This window comes from Vollenhovia emeryi, unplaced genomic scaffold, assembly GCF_000949405.1.
Source record: "Vollenhovia emeryi isolate VEMERY1.0 unplaced genomic scaffold, V.emery_V1.0 DF939144.1, whole genome shotgun sequence".
NCBI lineage: Eukaryota > Metazoa > Arthropoda > Insecta > Hymenoptera > Formicidae > Vollenhovia > Vollenhovia emeryi.
The window spans coordinates 1,382,474-1,406,283 of NW_011967222.1; the positions used below are offsets into that span (position 1 = coordinate 1,382,474).

General features: G+C 44.5%; 4 protein-coding genes across 6 annotated transcripts in view; 2 read left to right on the forward strand and 2 right to left on the reverse strand.

Moving 5' to 3' along the window:
- The window catches only part of LOC105566521 (pseudouridine-metabolizing bifunctional protein C1861.05), a 32,342-nt gene extending 26,353 nt beyond the window's left edge, over positions 1–5,989 (reverse strand). The window contains exons 1-5 of the mRNA XM_012020591.1: positions 5,660–5,989; positions 4,512–4,874; positions 4,083–4,422; positions 3,878–4,002; positions 3,635–3,694 (exon numbers count right to left, since the gene is read on the reverse strand). Coding sequence (XP_011875981.1) covers positions 3,635–3,694; positions 3,878–4,002; positions 4,083–4,422; positions 4,512–4,874; positions 5,660–5,875 — 1,104 coding nt within the window. The 5' untranslated portion in view covers positions 5,876–5,989. The remainder of the gene's footprint in view (positions 1–3,634; positions 3,695–3,877; positions 4,003–4,082; positions 4,423–4,511; positions 4,875–5,659) is intronic.
- A 2,462-nt stretch (positions 5,990–8,451) lies between these two features.
- Positions 8,452–12,029, forward strand: LOC105566523 (uricase). Its single transcript, XM_012020592.1, has 4 exons — positions 8,452–8,677; positions 10,370–10,785; positions 11,302–11,612; positions 11,815–12,029. The coding sequence occupies exons 1-4, from the start codon at positions 8,544–8,546 to the stop codon at positions 11,983–11,985; spliced, it is 1,032 nt and encodes a 343-aa protein (XP_011875982.1). The 5' UTR covers positions 8,452–8,543; the 3' UTR covers positions 11,986–12,029.
- Positions 12,030–12,335: 306 nt separating this feature from the next.
- Positions 12,336–23,784, reverse strand: LOC105566528. 3 transcript variants are annotated; one of them, XM_012020600.1, is made up of 7 exons: positions 23,710–23,784; positions 23,462–23,619; positions 23,176–23,249; positions 16,280–16,335; positions 15,688–15,849; positions 13,582–13,727; positions 12,336–13,465 (listed from the first exon to the last, which is right to left on the reverse strand). In XM_012020600.1, the coding sequence occupies exons 2-7, from the start codon at positions 23,529–23,531 to the stop codon at positions 13,326–13,328; spliced, it is 648 nt and encodes a 215-aa protein (XP_011875990.1). In that variant the 5' UTR covers positions 23,532–23,619; positions 23,710–23,784; the 3' UTR covers positions 12,336–13,325. The 3 variants fall into 3 exon arrangements, with proteins under 3 accessions (XP_011875990.1, XP_011875989.1, XP_011875991.1); XM_012020599.1 differs by having other exon boundaries at positions 23,462–23,723; XM_012020601.1 differs by lacking the exons at positions 23,462–23,619; positions 23,710–23,784 and having other exon boundaries at positions 23,176–23,282.
- On the forward strand, positions 12,410–12,919 carry LOC105566527. The gene is made up of 2 exons (XM_012020598.1): positions 12,410–12,498; positions 12,562–12,919. Exons 1-2 carry the CDS (start codon positions 12,428–12,430, stop codon positions 12,899–12,901), a joined length of 411 nt encoding a protein of 136 aa, XP_011875988.1. The 5' UTR covers positions 12,410–12,427; the 3' UTR covers positions 12,902–12,919.
- Positions 23,785–23,810: the final 26 nt, after the last annotated feature.

Below are 23,810 nucleotides of genomic sequence, written 5' to 3' on the forward strand. Positions count from 1 at the left end.
TCTCTCTCTCTCTCTCTCTCTCTCTCTCTCTCTCTCTCTCTCTCTCTCTCTCTCTCTCTCTCTCTCTCTCTCTGGACCCGATAGCTATGTCGAGTTAATTAAAGACTCCGAGCTAGTAGTAATCGGGTATACTTCGTGGATCGCGTTTCTGTCTGGCAAAGCGTTATCTTGATGGCACGGAGAGATCTATTTTCTTTCTTTCTGGTCTATATAACGCACAAGATCTCTCTCTTTCTTTCAAAGATCTTGCAGATGTTCCTCTCGTCTTTCAAAACCGCACGTTACGTGCGTGTGGATTATTACATTGCTCTATCGGAACAGCAGAAGTAACGAGACTTAGTTTGACCGGCGGTTTTGCAACTGCCGGAAGAACAGTGCGGTTCAAGACTAATTGTTAAACTTCTCGAGGAAACTTGAGGCTATATCTTTGCGACTTGACGTGCCCGGTTTAATAATGCAGACGGCCGGTGTGTACCTGTCCAGACCAGCGAACTGTGCTTCACGGAAACATTGCCGTCTAAGGCCCGGTTTCACCATTGCGTTGCTTAATCTTAGCTTAATTCACGTTCGCCTCTCTCTAGAATTGGAAGGAGGCGAAGAACGAATGAAGCTTGAAGCTAAGCTTGAAGCTACGTGACGTTGGTAGAACCGGGTCTGACCAGCTATCGAATCTCACGATTGTACTCGTCAAGTTCTTAACGATCCTTTAGACCTTTAGAGACTATTGCGACAGTCACGGGAGAATATTGTGAGATACTACTGCCAAATTGATCCTCCTCTCTTTCTCCGACGAAATGGACGCGCGTCTAGACGTACCACCCTTGAGGGCTCCCCTAGCTTCCCCGTTAATAGTACAACAGAGAACGAAAGGACGAGGAGACGAGAGGGAAAGAGAGATTTCCGGTGTAGGCGACGATCAAACGATTCCTAATCGTTTTTACATGTACACCTAAAAGATACGCGTCACGCGAGTAGCTTGTACCGATACGTTCCCTGTAACTGGACCACCATTGTCGGACTAAAATAAGCGCAGGCCGGAGTTACTTCATTCGACGTTTCAAACTGATTCCATGATGGTTTTTTTGTCTCTTTTATTTCCTCGCACGCCTCATACGCCTCTCCGGTGTCCCAATAATGGAGATCCGTCTTGCAAGCGACAAAGACGTAGCGTAACACTCGAAATAATTGGCTTCCTAGCTAGGATTAAAGGAATCTTAGGGTTATACATTTAATGGGGATGCAATGATAAACGGATACAAATACCATAGTAGGCTGTATATACCGGCATATGATAGATAATAAGTGTCGATCGTCTGCTTAAGGAGAAACCGAGATATTATCTGTTAATTGTTCGTGCGCACGTCTCCGCCGATGTTACCAAGTGGGACGCTTTACGTTGACCCTATCTGTCGCAGTTGAATTTACGTGTCTCGAAATTTGGCGTTTCACATGTCCAAGTATTAATTACACTAGTCTGGAAAACAGGGTAATTATTAATCTCGAGCAGTTGCCCGACCATCCTTGGGCCACTATTAGCGAAGTAGAATACTTGTGCGTTGTCGCCAAGTAAGACACTTGACTCCTTTCGTTCTCAGCGCAAGAAGAGATTCTTTTGCCGACAACGCGCAAGCCCGATCATTCTTTCTTAATCAGACCATCGAATTATTGTTGAATGTAATAATAATGTGAAAGCTTACACCTCGCAGACACACAGCCTCTGCCACTAAGTGTATATAAAGATGTTACATACAGAAGGTAGAGAGGGACTAACCGTTTTTTAATTAATTAGTCGAGAGAACGTACGTATTCGGAAAGAAAAACAAAACGGACATAATGAAACCTATATCACATTCCGGAGAAACGAGATAACTTGATTTCGCTGGACTTTCAGTTGTCGTATCAATGTACCATCTACCAGAAAGAAGAGCAAAACGAGCGAAAGGTTCTAGGGCGTTTATACTTTATTCGGGCGATATATTTCCTGATGTTATACAACCACACTGCAAGAAAGACTTCAAAGTTCAAACGAGCGTAGCGATTTGTAACGGAGTGGTATCTAAGTGTAATATACAAATTGAAGTGGACGACGGGGAGCTTTGAATAGTGCCTGCTTAAAACCCAATTTATTATATATCTCAGACAACTAGGTATGGTCGAACAATTAGCCGTTTGCGGCATTGCACGTCGGATCGGTCAGCATGAGATGGCAGTCTACAAAAAAAATGCGATCTTTCTTTGGCCGAGGCGAAGGAGTAGATACGAGTTTATATACAGCCTGTATATAATCATATTTTCTATTGTTGAATAGCGTTGAACATAATCGCTGGCGAGATCTGTCCGATAGCGAATCCGGTTGCTCGCACTAGTGCGCACACTTAGGCTTGTTTACGGTCAATTTTTATATTTAAGGATCGTCTTAAATATCTCTTGAGATTTTTCTTAGCCACCCAGCGAGAAATGACTCGGCATCGTTTCGACATCGAGTCATTTCTCGCTGGGCAGTAAAATGATCTAGCATCCAAATACGGATCATGTTTTGGCTAAATACTCTTTGAACATATCCCAGTGAGAAATGATTCGTTGAAACGATGTCGACGTCGATTCAACATCGTTTCGACATCGATCGACGAGTCATTTCTCGCTGGGTATATTTAACTTTGCCTTAAATACCTGTTCGGAGTATTTAGCCAAAGAATGATCCGTATGAATGCTGTAGCGGATCGTTTTTGCCGGCTAAAAATATTTCCAAAGATATTTAAGATCCTGAAATATAAGAGTTGACCGCAGACAAGCCTTAACATGCATTCAGTGCGCACTAGTGCAAGCAACCGAATTCGCTATAGGATAGAGTTAGATATAAGAATTGACTATAAACAAGCCTTGGTGTGCATTTCAGTGCGCACTGGTGCAAGCAACCGAATTCGTATATAAATGTTATTCAATGTTTCAACGGAAGGTATCTGACGGTTAAACATACGCTCGCACAAATATGACACAGAGACCGATTTCCCGCTGTGATCGCGCGGCTCCTTGACCAATCGATCCGCTTCCGCCACGTGTGCGATGTCGCAAACGAGACATTTCATATAGAGTGATCGTAGCGCGATACCGGAAGAAGAGTATGCACACTTAAAAAACAAGCTTTGACTACCTTAATATTGTATAAAGACGACACACACGCGACGAAGAGAAAAAAAAAGAGACAAGAGTGTATCTCAAGACTGTTAGCGAAGAGGACGGCGAACACGAGGTAATTAACACGTAGTTACAAGCTACAATCGAGCTCAATAGCGCGTTTACGTTGGTGAAAACCTTTCATAATATCGTATCGACAAGCTTGCGTATCTGTATTTAATTTACGTTACCGGGATACGTCGCCGGTTACGCCGGGCCGTATTTCATAGGTTTGCTATTCTCTAAAAGCGTTTGTTAACATACACCCATACTCTTCCCCTATTCTACGCGAGATTTCCCATTATTTGATATTATTAAATGTACATAAAAAAATGGAAAAAAAAGGTGGTAATTGTATATAAATACTGTTACTGTTCTACAAAACTATATTATGTAATATGAATATATAAGAAGAAATTGGTTATTTAGTATAACTTTGATTGTGAGATTCTTGACTTACGTTTATTTTCGGCTCCCCCACCTGCAGTACGGTGTCCAGGACTGACGCGCCGATCACTGTCTGAATAAGACGTCGGCATAAGTATATGCTTCAAGTAGAGATAGCGGAATCAACATATTTTAACGCCGCGACAGCCTCGAATGTTACGATAAGGCGTATCGCTAAAGTGACTCCTCAACGTCGCTTTCTGAGTGCGTTTCTTTTTAGTTTATTTTTAAGGGCGAGTTGACGTTTCGGGCTTACCGGTTTTTGCTTCGCCACTATCGATCGTACGGAAGCAGGTCTTACACGGGCTTTCCGAGACCTTTCGCAGAGACTCAGGGCAATTTCGGCCGCGACCTTGGCATTATTCTCTATGAGAGCCATGTCTGTAAAATCATCACGAGGCGTGCATCAATTATATTTTACCGCATTGTTTAACGTCGTACTCCCGCCTCTGTTTACTCACTCGCTTCGAGAGACCGACCGCGCGTGATCTCGTTGAGCTCGCTCAGAAGGAACGGCGTCACCTGCTTGCCCGTCACGCGCATATCACCAGCTTTCTTTAAGGCCTGGGATATAGCGGCGTCCACGGCGCTAGGCTGCAACGCGTATTTTTCGGGGATAGAGACTGCAAATAATATCCCCGTGTTGAGGCCCAGTACCCCCTGCGTCTCCACGATACCAGCTGCCTCCTCCGCGTTGGAGACTCTGCACGGCGCTTGTAGCTTGTCCGAGGTTGCGGCACAGTAGAAGGCTGGAAATTCCGGCGTGTCGCCTATCTTGACGACCGGTACTCCCTGGGTTTCCTGCGAGCACAAGAGCCGTCTTTATACGTTCAATTTCTGGGGACCAAGGGGTGTCGCACGAGTCGTGCAAGCGTGTTTCACGTATCTACCAGGTACTCCAAGGTCCTGCCAATGTCCAGGATGGATTTGACGCCGGAGCAGACAACCGCCACCGGCGTGCGTCCAAGTTCAACCAGGTCCGCGCTGATGTCGAGAGTCAGCTCGGCGCCCCTGTGAACACCGCCGATACCACCTGTTGCCATTATCGGAATGCCAGCTGCGTACGCGATCAGCATCGTCCCGCTGACCGTCGTGCCGCCGTTCAGTCCGCGCGACAGAACGAAGGCGATGTCCCTGCGTGAACATTTCACAGTCCTTGCCGGGTCAGCGTTGGCCAAGACCTCCAACTGCTCGCTGCTCAGGCCTACGTGTATCTTCCCGTCTATAATGCCTATCGTGGCAGGCACGACGCCCTGAAACGAGAACAACCCTGTAAGCGCTGTTGCGATCATTCGAGCAACAGGCTCGTTTTAGTCGATAGACAAGTCCTGTCGGTTGCACGCGTGCTACGAAGAGAAGGAAGGAAGCGCGTCCCGGAGTCGTGTCCTGGACTCGTGAATTCGTTCGCGAGAGAAACGTACGCGCCACTTGTGCTCTTACAGAGAAGTCGCGTGGTTGAAAGCCACGCGCTCCACCAGTCAGCTTGCAACTTTTCTGCAAGGCCCCAAGGAGAAAAGTCAAACCGACGTCAGTTCAATGTCACGTTGACCAAATTATGACATCCCTGGCAGCACAATATATCGGCGCAATATTGGGAAATAATGCAACTCTAGTATCCCCAATATTGGTCCACTGTTAGATGGACGCCTGTTCTTATTTGGCCAATATTTAGCAATATTGGTCTAATATTGCGTCAATATTAGACCAATATTCTTATTACATTGTTAAATATTGACCAATGCACTTGCAATATAAATCTAACATTATATAATTATTACTATGCAATATTTACATTTATTCCACGGCCAATATTGGCTTCACGTTGAACCAAATCAGCCAATGCATTTCTAGTATAACCAACATTGGTCCAATATTTAGCCAATGTTTAGCCGATGCACTGCGCTACGTAGGTACAAGTTTGGTCGATACGACGATCGAACTGACTCCTCGCTTCTCCTTGGGCCGAGCGGGATTTGCGTGTCGCGTTTACTCCTGCGAATAAACTGAAAGGGGGCCCCCAGGTGCTGCGTATACAAACTTGCATTCTGATCGCGTCCTCGACCCTCAGCGCGGTGTTCAAGTTATCGGGGTACGGCATGCCGTGCGTGACGATGGTCGATTCCAGTGCCACGACGGGCAGGCCGCGCCTCCGGGCCGCCGCGACGTCGGGCCCGTAGACGAGCGACCTCCGCTGGATCGCCGGCGCGCCGGCTCTCCTCCACAGCTTCGCCGCGAGATCGCTCAGACGATGCATGCCGGCCGGGATGGGCGCGCGAGAACGAACGAACGAACGACACCTTCGGCGCGAGTTATCCCTTAGCCGCGCGATAAGGCGGCAGTGTCGCGATAAAATGTTGTAAACTAAATCGAGATAAACGGCATCCCGATCGGGCGCGAGCGCCGATACGCGGCGGCCGGACAGTACTTAATTTATACAGTCGTTTTCTCGCCGTGCTGTCCGACGGAGTCGCGCTACGATCTTTATTCCCGTTCCGTTCTTATCCCCTGTCGCGCCTCGTTCTCGATCGCATCGCCCGGCGACGACGTGGCCGTCCCTTGCCGCTGCACCGCGGCGCACGTTCTGCCCTTCGAACGAAAAATGGATGCATATGGGTTCGACGTATCGGGGCGAAAAAGAGGGGAGAAGCAAAGTACAAAAGATTCGACGATTCAAAGAACGCGTTCCCTCGTCGTTCGACTCGATGACGTCACGTTACGTCCTACCGCTTGAAGTTGCTCAAGATTGAGAGTCGAGCGCGCGCGCGCGAAGTTTTAGATGTTCATGCGTCGTGAAAACGATTCGTGACTCCGCGCTGAGAGTTTTGCATCTTCGACGCGCGCGGAAGTTTTCGTTTATGCGAATGTGTATTCGAGTATTCGTTTGCCGATCTTCACCTAGATCGTTGCTCTTTAAACACGTGGAGAATCGTACGTTAGGTTAGGTTAGGAAATGAGCGGCACGTGCGTACATACACTCGAAGAAGATTTTGGAACCCACGATCTAAATGCATGTTTCTGAACTCATTAAAAAAAGTGCTGCAATCCCCAGAGCGAGAAATGGCTCGTCGATCGATGTCGAAGCGACGTGTCGATCGACGAGTTCTTTCTCGCTGGGGAACTGCACTCGCACCGAACTTCACCCTCTGCGAGTCCCGCTGCGCGTTTCCTTCCCCAGCGATTGGCTGATCGGTCGACCGCTGGAAGAGAAGGAGGGGCAAGTTTACTCTCGTCACGCTTGTAAAACAAAATAGCACTTTGCTCCGAAAATAGCTCGCGCAGCATTGAATTAATTATCGAAGATAATTTCGAGCTTCTCAAATCAACAGTCAACGGCGCTTAAATATCTATTATCGTTCATCTATTAATATAGATGCGACGAACGCGCGAGCTTAAGTGCGCCTCTAATGCGCATAACTTCATGCGTAAGACGGTTTTTCGGCGCCAAATGTATACGTTCCTCGTTTCGTATGAGAGTCGAGACTTTTTTTTATTTAGTGCGAGTTTCACAAACGATGGTTAATTGATAAGAGCTCTTTCTGACTTCATTATGTTGTCTTTCTGAGGGTCTTTTTGGATGTCCAAATCTTAAATGAGAGAACATTAAGAGATCTTGCTATTATCATCTTTGCTGTCTAAGTAACAATATATGAGAACTGCGCGCCGACGATTTAAGTCACGATAGGTGGCATACGGGAATCAACATTAGACTGTTTATTGCGACGAATATTTCCATATGCCTCGGTGGTCGAATTGGTTGAGACGCCCGTCTAGCGGGAGGTCCAGGTTCAAACCCTGGCTGAGGTGATATTTTTTCGCAATAAATGTAGAATGACATATTTGGACACTAACACCCTGTCACGGCTCTCAGTCCCTTATTCCTTCAAATTTGTGTTTATCACATTTGAGCCATACGAAATTTATTAACAATATATGATTTGTATTCGAACCATCTAGATTCGAAATTGTCGAACGGTCGAATAGTTCAATTCGAATCGAGCCGGACTCGATTCGATTCGATGTTTATTCGAACAGTTTGCGCATATCCGCGCAATTTCTCAAGTATTTATGGTACGAGCTGCGTAGAAAATAATATTGATTTAACACGTATCGTTCGCCCGACGCTCCGCTATCTCTCTAGTTCTCGGGAAGAAAGATAAGCGCGTGAAAAACCGCGGGGCCACCACGGGGAAAAATGTCGCCGGCGAATAATAATCTGCTGATCATTATTTAATAGATTAATCATATAGATATCCGGACCGCGCATGCTGACAATTCATTATTTACGTATTGCGACGATCCCATCGATTTGACGTCAGTTTTCGGGAAACGGATTTCGCGCGCGTATCGACATATTTCCCAATATGGTTTCCGCGTAATTGGAGCAGGCCACGATTGAAGATGACCGACGCTTCTCGGAACGGCGACGAAATTCTCGGATCGATTGCCAACAAAATTGCAACACGGTTTTCCTCGGTCTTCCTTCTGTTCCCCGGAAGTCTTTCTCTCGACCTTCCTCGGTAGCGCAAGTGCACGGACCGAAACGTTGATTAAACGTTGGCCCGATACGACCAAATATCGAGTCGTATACGTTCGGCCGATGCATTGTGCTATTAGGGCTCTCGCCGAGATTAACGTTGTCGACGTTAAAAGCTCGCTCCGCGGTCTCGCCGTCTCGGCGAGAGATCACGAGATCATCGGGTCAACTTCGATCGCGTCTGGATGGAGGAGTGCGACGTTTCTGCGCGCGCGAGATTGGATTTTTCTCGACGAGGCTTCGAAGTTTCGAGTTCAAGGGTGGCGAAAGCGCAGTGGGATGCGACTTTCGGACGCGACGCTTATTCCTCGACCATATATATCGGCGCCGTCGTGCGGCGCGTAAGTACGACGCCGATAGTCTTGTTCCGAGGTGTACACGGCGAGATATGTCGCCGTTCAAGGAGCCGCTCTCCCGCATGCCAAGTGACGATAAGTATTCGCTCAGTAGATCGATGAGGGGCAGGAAGTCGCCGGGTGACGCGAGGGATATACGCACGAATTTCAGTGAGAATGACAAAAGGTACGGTTCCCTCCTATCGTTTTTCTCTGGACGCCCCGTAAAATGAACATATAAGCGAACAAATCGATGAAAGGGACGAAGGTGATAAAGAAAAATTGTAGTGGCAAGTACAACAGGTTTCTTGGCATTTCACGAGGCGATTTTTGTAATTATTCCAACTTTTATGTACGATTGGCCGATCGAGTTGCACGAGAGAGATAAAAAGAAAGAGAGAAAGAAGAATCTCGGCGCTCGGCTACTTTTGCACGAGTCGTCGCGTCTTATTTTGCCCGCGGGGATTAATTACGATATCGATACAGTAAGTTTAGACGCGACGGAAAATAGACTGATTGCGATTTAAATTTAAAACCCACTTCGGGCGACCCAATAATTTGTCGAGGAAAGAAAAATGTCACTTATAGCCGCCACTGATGATTAAAAATTAAAAAGTGAGCTCATTGCCAACCCGACTGGCAAATTTTATTGAATTCGTTACAACGTTTCGATCTTACCTCGGGTCCTTTTCAAGTAACAATACAAATAAGAAAACGAGAAAAAATTCGTAGACAAGCGAGTCTTATCGTAGACAAGCGAGACTTATCGTCATCCGTGAGATAGAACCGAAAGATAAAGCACATTCGAACATTACGGTGGTTCGATTTAAACGTTAAAACGGTTTGCTTCACTTTTTAACTTAATAATTTGTGTCCGAATTCGAGACAAAATTCTATTTATAATTTTATATACCGCGTAGTACGAAAGAGACACTTAGCCCCGTTTTCACCAGCGTCGTTTAACATTGATCTCGGTTTAATTCACCCTTCGTTTTTTTCTCCTAACTGTCTCCTTATGTCCATTTCCACCAATGCAGATTAGCTCGGTTTAGCTTACTTTTTATCTTTTTCTAGTTGCAGGAATTGGAAAAAGAGAAAAACTTAGTTGAACTGGGGTTAAAGTTAATCTGCATTGGTAGAAGTGGACATTAGGCCCGGTTTCACCAAACGTCGCTCAACTTTAATCTTAGATTAATTCATGTTTGCCTCTTTTTAAAGTAACAGTTGGAAAGAGACAAAGAACAAATGAAGCTGAGCTTAAAGTTAAACAACGTTGGTGCAATCGGGCCTTGGGGGGGACAAAAGATGATTTAAACTAGGATTAAAATTAAATGACGTTGGTGAAAGTCGGGGTCAACAAATCAGGAATGCGCACATGTATATACCTAGATATGAACATACGCGCACGTATCAAAGTGCACAAGTACGCAGCGCGTAAAATTATATAATACACGGAACGTCTGTCTCGAAATCTAACGCGAATTGTAGATCGTCTAAAATGGGCTCAAATATATAAACTGTCCCTGTAGCGCGGTTTAAGATACCTACAACTTTTCACAACTTTGCGTATCGTAATTTTTACCAACGTAATTTTTAGCGAAAATCAATGGTCCACTGTCAAGTTTAATAACAACGAGTGCTCCAGAATATTATAACAATATTACAATTAAAATTCTTGCCATAGCATTACGCTTCACATTACGAGAAAATGTGAAAAGGAATGTTACATAATAATCTGGGCATTATGAGAAAGCAATGTGAAAAGGAATCTTGTGTTGTATAATATGTTCTCTGTGTAACGAGTAAAAATGAGGAAGAGTGTAGGAAGCTTGCGAGCGAGATCTAACAATATATAAATTCGGAGGGAATTCACGTTTAGGGGCGATTACGAATTAGGCGCTTACGGCTACGGCAAGAACAATGTCAAGTTGTTGTACGTGCATCGGGACAACGAGTTGCACCACAAGATTCGCGAGTACGAGGTCGACACGCACCTGCGTCTGAGCTCGCAGAGGGATTACCTCGAGGGCGACAATCGCGACATCATCGCGACGGACAGCCAGAAGAACACGGTGTACCTGATGGCGAAGAAGCACGGCATCCACTCGCCCGAGGCATTCGCGCTTCTGCTCTGCTCCCACTTCCTCTACATGTACGAGCAGGTGGAGGAAGTCAGCATCAACGTCGAGGAGTACCCGTGGGCCAGGTACAACGTTGACAACCGGCCGCACAATCACGCCTTCATTATGTGCCCCACCGCGACGAGATTCTGCCAAGTCAGCCAGCTCAGAAACGGTACGACTCGACAAAGGATGGATCTCGCGCGAGATTGATCTGGACAGGGGAAAAGTATAACGCAGTTGGAAATCGCGTTGATTAAATCAGAAGTAGAAACTACCACACGCTTGACATTTTGACAATAAGATAATCGTGGGAGCTATTTTACATTTTCAAGTAGACTTATTGTTGTAGCGTTAACTTTTCATTCCCAGTCCCTGGACGACTTCTTTTTGGTGTCACTCTTGCAAGGGAGTGACATCGGGTCGACAATAGGATCGCGCGTGAAATATTTGGGAATGTTCTTGGTTTTTATCTGCTTGAAATCTTTTTTACTCGACATTACTTTTAGCTCTATTTAAATGTGTGTTGATACGTTTCAACGTATTTGGCAGAAACGTGCATTTGGCATTCTATTTTGGAGAGAACATTTCATAAAGCTTACTACAAAGTCAGAAAGTTTGCAATTATTTGGACAAGCGGGGAAAATTAACCTGTTAATTTGTCATTCGGATTTAATTAATTCGGTTTTAGAATCGCCACGAATACGCGGTGGTTTAAAGGGGCTGCGAGTGTTGAAGACCACGCAGAGCTCGTTTACAGACTTCATTCAGGACGAGTACAGGACGCTGCCGGACATGAACGATCGTATTTTCAGCACCGTCGTCACGGCGACCTGGGACTTCTCCACCGCGACCGGGGTGGACTTCGACGGCGTGTGGTACATGGTGAAGGAATGCATTATGCAGAATTTCGCGGGTCCACCGGACACGGGCATCTATTCGCCCAGCGTGCAGAATACGCTTTATCTCGCGGAGAAGTGCATACTTGATAAAGTCAAGCAAGTAAGCGTAATAACAACAAATTGTTATAACATAACAGCCTACCATTTCATCATAATTATCCTGCTAATGAGATATCTTAACACACCTAACAATTAAATTAATAAATTAGATAAGCATTGAAAATATCTTGAAAATAATTAATATTAATATTATTTTATCGCACGTATTACATGTGTTCTACGCGGGAATGTAATATTTACAGATTTGTAGCATCGAGATGCAAATGCCGAACAGGCATTACTTCGATCTGGATCTCAGCAAATTCACCAAAGTCATACAAGGGCAGAACAAGGAGGTTTACCTGCCCATGGATAAGCCGTCGGGTATTATTTACGCTCAATTAAACAGAAAGGATTTCTCCTCCAAATTGTAGACATTATTGAGTTATTAATAAAGTTTAAGTTTTATAATAGTCAATCTAATGTGTGACGAAACCTCTTAAATATCTGAAGCCCACTTTGGACGATCTCCGAACTCGCGCTAGATTTCAAAATAGGAATTCTATTCTGAAAAGAATAGAATAGAATTCCTGATATATGAGGTTACATAACGTACGAAGATTGTGTAATTCATATATTTTTACATTTCTTATTTTTATCCTCCAAATGTTTCTCATACGTGTGACACTTGAGAAATTATATCCGGAATTTCGACTGGATCATCCTAAAGTAGGCTCTAACGATATCACAGGCGATGTTTGATGACAAAAAACGCTCGAGTTGCGAAAGAACATCTTTTAATACAATTGTCATCCAAAATTTCACGTCAAAAGAGTATTTCACTCCTAAAATAGATTACAATTTACGCAGGCAGATATGCTCTCGTCGGCTACGGATCTGTACGACGTGTCTCCGGCGTGGTGGCAAACGGACTGCGTGAGATACGGGTGGGTCGAGGCCTCGTCGGCCGGTTCGCTCGAGAATAATAACCCCTTAATTAATCGACCCAGGCTCAGTTACACACCCGTGAGATCGCGGCTGACGTCGCTGATGGGGAGCCACGTGGTGCGGCTGACGGATCGCGGATACATGACGCGGCTCGCGTCGAGACTGCAGGAGGATTACGTGGCGCGGCAAAGAACTCGCATCGAACGAAGGAAATTGAGGGACACCACGGTCCTACCGGAACTGCGTGCATTACTGCCCAGGTCGCTGCCGAGGGCGAGCCGGCGGCGTCAACAATGCGCGCCGAAATTTCACGCCGGCGCAGCTAAAAAGTGTAACCAACTCCCGCAGCTGTTACTCGCGGCTGACTCGGAACCCCGTGTCGGATTTTTAAATGCGCGATAAGTCATATTAATTTCCCGCCGCGAGCGAAATCTAGATCTGTGATCCGGCAGAGGTCGAGGAACATCTTGGGATGTCTCTGTTATGCGCAATAAATAATGAGCCATCATGAAATGTACATGTCAGGCTGAGCGCTTGCAGCGAGCTAAGTTCTCCATTAGCTAATCTAAAGCTAAGTCTAAGGCTAACCCTGTTTAAAATCATAGAATCAGATCAGATTACATTAGATTACATGCAATTTCAATGTAAATAAATAAGAGTCTTATTAATTTACTTGAAACTGCACATGTAATCCAATGAAGTCTGATCATATTCTATATAATATTTTAAACAGGGAAACGAATGATTTGACGTAGCGTTTGATGACCAATTTTAATCACAATTAATTAGTTTCGGGTGCGAGAAACGGGCGTCTCGCGGCGCGGCCTTAAGTCGTCACCGTCTCCGACCGTCTCTGTCGCGATTTCTTCAACGGCAAGTGAAAAACGAGCTGCTGCCGGTTAACGGGGACCTGCACCAGTATTCCCCTGGAGTTGCGATCGATTGAGTCCTGAACGTCGTCGGTGTCTGCGAAAAAAGATCGCTATTTTTAATCGCCCGAGTTTCGCCTTTTGCTCGCCACGGTCGACGAACGACCGTATGCACGATTGATTTTTCCGTCGCGCGGAATTGTCAGAACCCACCTAGAATCTGGTCGCTCCAGAGGTCGTCCCACAGATCCGGCCCGGTTAGGAGACCTTGATGTTGGAGACCCGGCGACACGATTAATGAGGGATCGGGCGAGTATCCGTAGCGATAATCCGACCAGCCGAACGATGCGAGAGTGTCGCTGGAAAAATAATAAACGTTAGTACAAAGCGTCAGCCAGTGATAATAGCTGCACCCTAGTAGCACAATACAACCAAATATTGGGCCAATGTTTAACCAATGTTTGTTCAATGCACTATGCTACTACCCAGGAAAAAATGGAAATGTCCCATTATGTCTCAATCGTGTGATATCTAATTTAGGGTTGGGTAGTGTCTAGTTGAAAAGATAGAAGTTAAGTTAAAAAGTTAAATAATTTTAACTTAACTTAGTTACATTATAGACTGTTAACTTTTAACTGAATTTTGTTACATTTTATCGGTAACTTTGGACTTTTAATTTACCTCTCTCTTAGGCCCGGTTTTTCATTTTTTTTTTTGGTCAATTGTTAACCAGAAGTTAGTCGACTCTCTGTCTCTTCTCGGATAATAACATAGAAAAAGATGCAGAGTCTACTAACTTCTGGTTAATTCTTAACCACAAGTTAGACTCTCTGTCTTCCTTTATATTATTATCTGAAAAAAAGACAGAGAGCCGACTAACCTCTGGTTAGTTATTAACCAGAAAATGAAAAATCGGGCGTTAAAGTTAGCCATGCCATAAACAAAGGCGTCGCGAGATGCCGTGCGTCTGCCTACATTGGCAGTCTCTGTGTTTCAAAATTCGCTGCCAGCTATAAAATCTATTGTACACGTGTACTATAGATCTTCAACGCTGGTAATGAATTTTGGAACACAGCCATTATATGGGGTTTTGATTCTCGCGTGAAATTGTTCGCATATGAAATGGGCCATATTCCGCGTAGTGTGAGTGATTGTCCAAACACTAGTCGCGAAATTCAATGCAATCTACGTGATCGTAAAAGTCTCTGAGATTTTATGTACAAATAAAACAAATTTAACTTTTAACTTTTTAATTTCTTTTTATTATTGACTTAACTTTTAATTCAATTAATTGCATTATGGATTAACTTGTATCTTAACTAAGTTAAATTTGCAAGGCTGTTAACTTAACTTAACTTAGTTTAAAAAAAAAGGATAACTCACCCAACCCTGATCTAATTGTATCCAATTCTAAAATCATCAGATCTTCAGAGATCTGACACTTTTATTGAATGTTCAATGCCATTATCTATTGAGATCTAATTATGTTTTCTTATGGCTTTTAATTATAGAGTTAGATCTCAATAAGATAACGTCGAACATTCAAGGAAAGTGTCAAACCTCTGAGGATCTGATGACTTTTAGAATTGGATCTCGTAAGATATAATTAGATATTACATGATTGAGACATATATAATTAAATTTTTTCCATTTTTTCCCGGGTAGGGCGACCGGCACACGGAAAAAAATAGCCGCTGTAGCTAAATACTGCATGTGGCGACCAAATTTCAATTGCAATATATGGACATAGCACATAGACCCAGGGAGAAAATTATTCGTCGATCGATGCCGACTTGACATTGTTTCGACATCAATCGACGAGTCATTTCTCGCTTGGGACATCTTGATTGCGATAGCTAAATATCTCGCTACCTTACCTATGTACCAGGTGCGAGCCGTTTTGCTGTAGTTTAGAAATTTACAGCTACGGCAACAAAACGATTTTAACAGACCATGTTTAGCTATGGTGGCAAAATTTTTATATTCCGTGCAATCTGAAAGGCGTCGGAGTCCTCTTCCTCTCTTTTTATCCCGGCTTCCTCTCTCGTTCATTCGAACGCAAAGTGAGCACTCCGACGTCTCAGATTTGCAATGCCGAGCGCAGTTATTAACGTAACGTTTGCAAAAAGAGCCGAAGGAGGCGAGATATCGCGAGTTTTTCGCGCGCGCGCGCGATACACGAGGACCAACTGAACTTGAAATATCACTTTCCCTCGTGCGATAACTTATTAATTTCTCTACGGTTTCAGTTTTTTGTCGGGCGCAGTCGCGAGCTGTGAAACGAGTTTGATCGTTTTTACTCGAAAAACTGGAACGAACCCGTAAAGTTCATCGAGATAGTATTTATCCGGCGCTCTCCAGGCTGTGAGAGGGAAAGGCAACGGATAATAATGTACGTGATAGTGCTGTACGTTGCTCGTCTTCGGCATCGCCTTTTTCGTCTTCAGGGATTGAAGGAATTCCGTCAGTGCCTTCCTAGGGCTGCAACGTGAGAGAACGTGTTAGCAAATAGCCGGGGAAACGCGAAAAGTATAATGGCACGCTCGTTCCTGCGACGTGCAAATTTTTCACGCCGCCTCGTTTCGTCTCTTAGAAAGTGCACAGAGAGCCGATAAACTTCAAGCTACAAATAACGAAGGCTTTTTGAAAGTTCAGCCTACGAGTGCACGAAAGCTTATTGTTGAGACAATCGCGAGTCTACTTTTAGCTCAGTTCAGAATCTGATTTCCGGTGTGTCTGGAAAATCGTGAAAAGGGTAGCATCAAATGTTCGGTCAGAGAAAACTAATTCAAGATAGAAACAATTCGCAAGGTGCTAAGCTCGATTTGGAACATCCTGTGCGAGATCAAAATAATCTTCTTCGAGTCTCCAGCGAATGACGGCACTCAAGGAAATATAAAAACGCACTCACTATTCGAAAAAAAATTCTTCCGAGGACCCGGCCAGTAGCACCACGGGCAGCGCCAACTGCAAATTGCCACAACGATTAATTCTGTATCCCCCTTCGGCCTTATCTCTCCCCTAAATTAAATTCCCGACCGTTCGCGCGTACTAACCCGGGCAACACACGTGTCTAAAAAAAAAACGAGACGTCCTTTAGATTTACGGGTCTAATAACGTCTTAAAGATGTCTTTTAGACGTGCGCGCTGCCTGGGAAGTAACTTGCCGGCGACCTCGAGCAACACGTGCCGACTAACTCGACTCGCGTTGAGTTACTGAATTATTTACTGGCAGATCATCGAGCACAAGTCGGAGTCGAGTCGTTAACATAGACGATACTCCGGACGAGTAGGCACTTCCTCCACGTAACGAGGAAACCTCGTCGCGAGAGACCCGAAATTTACGAGACCGATACGTTCTCTCTAAAAATCAATTAGTGGATTATCTGAAAGCAGTGCATAGTCACCGGTTTACAGTTAGAGGTATATACCACTGCGATTTTCAGCGGTACACTTATAACTGCAAATCAATATCACTATTCAGCTGCAAATTACCACAACGATAATCCACTGGTTGACTCTTAGAGAGTTTAAGATATCTACAACCCGCCGGTCCTTTACTTGCAACATCAGCCCGGTCTTCATGCTGCAGCACCAATTGGAGGATCGAGACGTCACGTCCGCAGTAATATCTGCGATATGCGTATACGACAAACTGAGAATTTCGACGAAACTGGATCGCTTTATAGCCGCGCTCTTACCCTCTTTCTCTCCACGCGCTCGTGCTTTTCATTTTTCCCTCGGCCGTGGTTCATCAGGCTGTCGGCCGACGCGAAGCATGTATCGCCGCTATTGTAATCGCCCTCTCGCCTCTCGCTAATCCGCGTGGCGTTACCGTGTGACACGCCACAGTACACACGTTATGACGAATTGTGGAAGCGTTTGTTATGTTAAATAGAGACCACTGCAGTGCGGAGAATGAACGAACGAACGAACGAATGAATAAATGAATGAATGAATGCGACTTAAGTTCGACAAGAATCTCCGAACAATTGATTAAACAAAATAACTTTAAGGGTATAGAAACGTAAGCGAAATAATTACTGTACACCAGTCATTTCATAATATTTCATAAAATTATCCAGTGCTCTTTTTGTTTCCAGTGTGTGCATTTCTGTAAGGGTAACTTGGGAATCGATCCCCTTTCTCAGGGAAGGAAAAGTTAAAACGTGTCGATGAACGAGCGATGAGAAAAATTCGCACGTAACGGCGGCAGAAATCAAAGCCCTGCTCTTCTTTCTTTCGTAATAAGCTCGAATCTATTGAAGATGTTGAGAGACGTTTCTATGCTTAAATAGAGCCGTCTCGGATTATTTTCGCACTTAATCGTGGATTCCTTCGTCAGTTTCCTTTCACGAGCAAATCTTCGCCGTGTTTAATAACGTTAAAATAACGATACGTTAGTTCGCTACTTGGGAAATCGAGGGATCGCTGGACAAACGGGGAGAAACATTTATCCGTAATAAGGGAAACAATAAATGCACCACTTTACTTTCTAATGAACTATACCGCACGAAGAAACTTTTGCGCCTATTCAATCTTTCCGACGAGCTGCGGACCTTACATTTATACGCTCTGACAATCTTTCGTATCTATTAAGACTTCCGTTTTCTTGCCGCGACCATGGTAAATCGTCAACGAAGGGAGACGAGAAATCATACGAATATTCTTCTTGCGATGTATATCGAAATAATTTAGTGTTTTCATACGACACCGTTCGCTTTCGATAATAGAAGTTGATAAAATATACCGGAAAGCCCCCCCCCCCACGTTTTTAAAATCATCCTGTATAATTCAATCTGCATGTATATCTTGTGTCTTCGGCGAAAGTCGCTCTTATAATCAATGAAGATTTACGAGCTATCTCCGAGGAGAGAATCCTCAGAGACGTCCTGTCATTCTTTATTATTGAACACTCATAAAAATATCTGACTGATACAGGAAGATTTCTAGGTGTCGCAATAAAAATTTGTCGCTAATTGTCGTATCTGTCAGGTCTTAGGTTAATCTTGGTTTAATTCATGCTTGTCTCTTTCTGGAGTAACAATTGAAAAAAAAACGAATTACGCTAAGCTTAAGCGACGTTGCCGAAACCGGGCCTTAGAAAATTGTTTGTACCCTGCAAAATGTATAGCAGCAACGTTCTAGTAATAGCTCCTGAAAAGTTTAGGTTTCATGACTAAATATTAATCGTTCGCACTGGATAAAAATGAATTTCGGTACCACAGCTGGAACAATCTTTGTAAGGAATATAACTGTTTGCGTACCCACAGTCAAACGTTAATGGACGCCACAGAAAGACTTTCTTCCTAACATTCGCTAACAATTGAGATAGAAATTCTGTTTCTGTTACTTAAATCGATTAAAAATACAAAACATATACGTGTATACAGTATTGACTATTCATTTATATATCTCAGTTATTTTTTTCGTTCCTAGAAAATTGTTGCTGCAGTTGCAGGCTCTTTTTTTTCAGTAAATATGCACGACGCAGGAAATCGATGAGAAGCCAATTTATCTTCACGCAAAAACGTGTATCTACTTTGACGCGTGCTGCAGTAAAAAAAAAAGATTGATGTGATCTCTGCGAGGAGGAGAGAACGTAGGGTACAATACGAGCATTGTATGCTGCAGTATATAATGCTACAATAGTCGCTTTGAAATTAAAGGAAAAAAAAAACAACACTCTCGTGCCTGCGAGTAAAGTTTCCCGTAATCGACAAGGTGCAGTTTTTGCTTCTCTCTCTCTCTTTCTCTCTTTCCGCGCTCGTTGCGTAGACTGCGAGATACGCGTAAAAGCGCGAGAGCGCCAAGATTCACTCCAATAGGTCGACTAACTGGAAATCGGCGCTTTACTAGTGCACAGGATGTACCACATGCGATTCTAATCGCGAGGATTACGATTATACCTCGCGGGCACCTTTCACATTCGCGCATAAAACGGAAGATGAAGAAAGGTGAAACTGGACATTGTCGGATGTCATATCTGATGCGCGGCAGGTTTGCCGATAATTATCACAGTTCCACGAGCATACATCATGCATATGTCGGCGCTTAAATTCGTAATAGATAAGTACACAATGGCCGCGGTTCTCCGTCGACGTTCGTCGAAATTCACTTTCTACCTCGCGCACCTCGCGCGGAAACCGAATTTCGTTTGAGAACAAGCTCCGCTCGAAAAGAGATGAAACGATAACAAACAGAAATCCCATTGTTACGCAAAATAGGGCCCTCCGATCTGCGATCCGCGGGCCCCACGAGGTTCTCTCCGGTTCGCCAAGAAATCTCGATGAATTTCAAAACGGAGAAACATCTTGCTTCTATGCGACTTTCCAAGGTCTGACCTATCTGGTCCCCCAGTCGTTACAAAAATTTCAATTCTTTCTGAAGAAAAAAAGAAGATTGAGGCCTGTGTCCACGATGTTAGAACTTGGTCCAAGTTCTACTTTCGAGAAATGTGTGGCCAATCAACTTGCAGCTATTCCATACAGGCATTTCAGGTTGATTGGCCGCACATTTCACCGAACTAGAACTTGGACCCAAGTTCTAGTACCGTGGACACAGGCCTAAAAAAAAAACATAAAAGATTTATGACGTGTCTTTCAAACGGTGGAATCAATTATACAGCTTTGTTGCCGGTGATTACAGATTTTTCACATGTTACGTGCGTGATTTTCTTCGTGGATGATCGATGCGAGTCATTAGCGCAATTTCACAGTCCATGAAAGCGCCGTGAAGAGGCTCGAGGAGATAACGATCTAGGTTTGATCGCCTGGCTCGATAAATATATTCGATCAATTTATCGGCCGCGGAGAGACCGCGAATTGGTTTTACGATTATGGGGTACGGGCGAATGGGGCATACGCCGGTAATGAGCTTGACAAATTGCGTTAATCAGTTTCGCCAGGGACGTCGGGGACGTCCTACTAGCATGATAATCTCTGAACCGAACGCGAGGAGGACGACGAGCGACTTTCCTTCACGCTGCGCGACGACAATGACGGCGACGATTGCGGGGACGGCGACGGGAGTCAACGCGGTTTCTATTTCGCGTGCGAGCTTCGGGCGGATTGAGCCGGACGTGTTATTACGGCCGACTGCGAAATAACGGTCGACTACTTCTCTCCAACGAGAACAACGCGAGGGGGAACAATGCTTGTTTACACTCCTCCGTTTACACGATACACTTCTAGACGTGATTATTGTCATTTGCATCGGGCGCCGCGGAGCTACGGCCCGTCGTTCCACATCTCTAGGGGACACACCGGCTCACAATCGGTTCCGATGATAAAAAGAGAGGGGGAAGAGAGAAAAAAAAAGGATAACAATGCACGAGGGTTCACCGGGATGCTACTTTCGACCGCGTCGCGAGAAGCAGGACGGGAAAAAGGGGGAATCGGCGGACGAATTGGGACGAATCGAGAGACGGGAACTTCGATCCTTCTCCGAGTCATTGTCCGATTGTCGCGGGGCTTGGTGGCGATCGCAACTTGACGGAATCCCTCCCCCCCTCCGCCCGTCATCGCGATTGATGGGACCAACCCCTTCGGTACCGGAGGGGAAACTTTCCCCGCGAGAGAAAGCCGGTGAAGGGTCACGGGCGACGGCGCGCTCGGAAAATTGTCTCTCGTAAACCGGTTCCGGTGAGCCGATTCCTCGATCGATCCGACGTCGCCGCCCGTCGTCGTCGTCTTCATCGACGCGTACGACACGCGTGTGCTTTATGCCGCTTGCGCGCCTGTGGTGCTTCCAGACGCAAAACGACCGCGACGTGTATATTGCACGTTTGTGCAGCTGAACACGGGCGATCGCGCGATTTCTCTCGCACGCGATTACTATCGTGGAGAGATAAATACTGGGTAACGGACGGTGACGACGACGGGAAAACCGGAATGTATAAGCGGCTCGCGAGAGGCGGGGATCGATTAAGCCTACGCAACTTACCGCGCTTCCCAGTGAGAAGTGATTCGTCGATCGATGTGGATTGTCAACGTCAAATTGGATGGTCGATTCGACATTGACCGACAGCCATTTCTCGCTGGACTACGGAGGGCGATTTTATTCCGCGGGCCGGAAATAATTTTTATCCAACCGATTCCGGTGCGAGAGCAATTTCTTGTACCCGGTTAGATTGCGTGGGAAATGTTATTGGCCGAAGAGAGTCGCGAGGACCCAGAGATTGAATGAGTTACGAGTTGTTTTATACCTTACTCCGATACGTTTTTTCCTTTCTTGGCAAAATAAACTGGGGATGTTTTGTAAAGCATTTATCTTCCGATGATTTTACCTAGATGTTCTTATGCAACGGAATGATGATAAATTAATGTGAGAAAAGAACGTGGTTGTTTTTCTAAAGAAAAATAATTGCATGCAAACTGCATGCTTTTCCTTTAAAGAGCTCGTGTGATTTTATTCGCACTCTATCATCAGCAAAATCGCGTATCGATTGATCCCTTTCGCAAGGCCGTGTCACGATTTTACGCAATTTCTGGTTTCTGTGCTTAAACTCTGGACCCGAATGAGCGTTTAAGTACAAAAACCGAAAATTGCGTAAAATCGAGACCTTACGGTCAATTCTGTAGCTTACGCTATAGTGAAAATGCTAAAAGTGAGTAGCTTTATCTCTTTGTAATTGTCACCTTAAGCCCGTATCAGACTACGGATTGAGATTGAGATTAGATTGAAATTTGACCAATCAGAGTAAAAGTTACTGAGCTTAAGATTAGTAAACTTTACTGTGATTGGTTAAATTTCAATCTAATCCCAATCCGTAGTCTGATTTACGCCCGTTCTACACCTAGGGATGATTCCATTCGTGGCTCATCCGATGCCCCTTTTATACCTAAAGATAATCCTAGTTGCGGCTTATCCGAGGGAGTAGTATAAAGTGTAAAAAGGTACGCTACGGTTGGTTTCCAATCGTACCAATGTAATATCATCCATAGTCAATCGATCCATATGTCTGATACGGGTTTTAGCATTTTCACTATATTCCCTAGTAGCACAATATATTGGCGCAATATTGGGAAATAATGTAAATCTAGTATTCCCAATATTGGCCCAATATTGCAAAATGGACGCCTTTTCCTGTTTAGCCAATACGTCCATTTGGCAATATTGGTTTAATATTGTATCAATATCAGACCAATTATTCCTATTTACATTGTTAAATATTGGCCAATGCGCTTCCAATATAAATCTAATATTATATAATTATTGTCGTGCAACATTGACATTTATTCCATGGCGCTACGTTGGATAATATCGGCCGATGCATTTCTAATGTAACCAACATTGGATCAATGTTTAGTCAACGCACTGTGCTACTAGAGTTGCAAGATACAGAATTGACCCCCTTGCGAATGAGATCAGTCGATATGTGTATCGGCGAGATTTATTTCTCCATTAACGTTTCTGTCGCTCCATTTACGCTTATCTCAAGTAATTGCTTCTTTCTTCGATTATAATAAGTAACCGTATGAATGTTTCAAACTACGCATCCTCACATGTTCATTTCAATGCGAACGAACTTGAACTTATTTTTATGTTTCTATAATCCTAAGAATTAGAAGAAGATTAAGGGTAGATCGAACCGATTATTAAACTTAATCTACGTTGGCAGAAATAGACGTCGTAATTTTTTAAAATACATCTATCACGCATATCCAAAAACATTGTGTATCTGTCGACCAAGGCTGCGGTCAGGCTGCCGCTTCGAAAGCTTCGAAGTATTCTTTTTCTTTCTTTCAGAAAAGATAGAACGAGAAGCTTAGAAGCATTTGTAGCGGCGACTTGACCGCAACTCACCAGTTGAACAAGCGTACGAGGCCTCGTCGATAAAACAGGCGCCTCCACCACTGTGCGGTCGTAAAGTTTCATAAAGGCTGGTCTACAATACATGGAGTAAGCTGGAGTAAGCTGGAGTAAGGAGTAGGAGTAAGGAAATAAATTCATTTAATGCCATGATTGATGGCATTTTGATTCACCGAGAGTAAGCCTAAGAGCTGAAGTAGGAGTAAGAAATAAAATGGATTTATTTCCTTACTCCTACTCCTTACTCCAGCTTACTCCATGTATTGTAGACCAGCCTTAATCGTCGAACGGTCTGTGGCGACTGGAAAAAATCGACCACCCAAATGAATAATTCTCTTTTGTTCTTCCATTCATCACTTATTATATCGGTCTGATTGCAACGCTATTCGGAGTCGCGGGCAGCATAACATTACAGCACGGACTGCAGCGCGATGTAAGCTGAAAGTGTGTCATAATTAATTCAAAGAGACAATGGATTAAACAATTCATTATATGGGTATAATAGAATGGGAATTGTGGGCATGTTACCTACTGAGAAGAATTGTACACCGGCTGGCGTGCAGAATTCGAGATGTCGTGGATACGGAGGCGCCTTTTGTAAACAAGCTTCGTCCGAGCGAGCGGCGCGA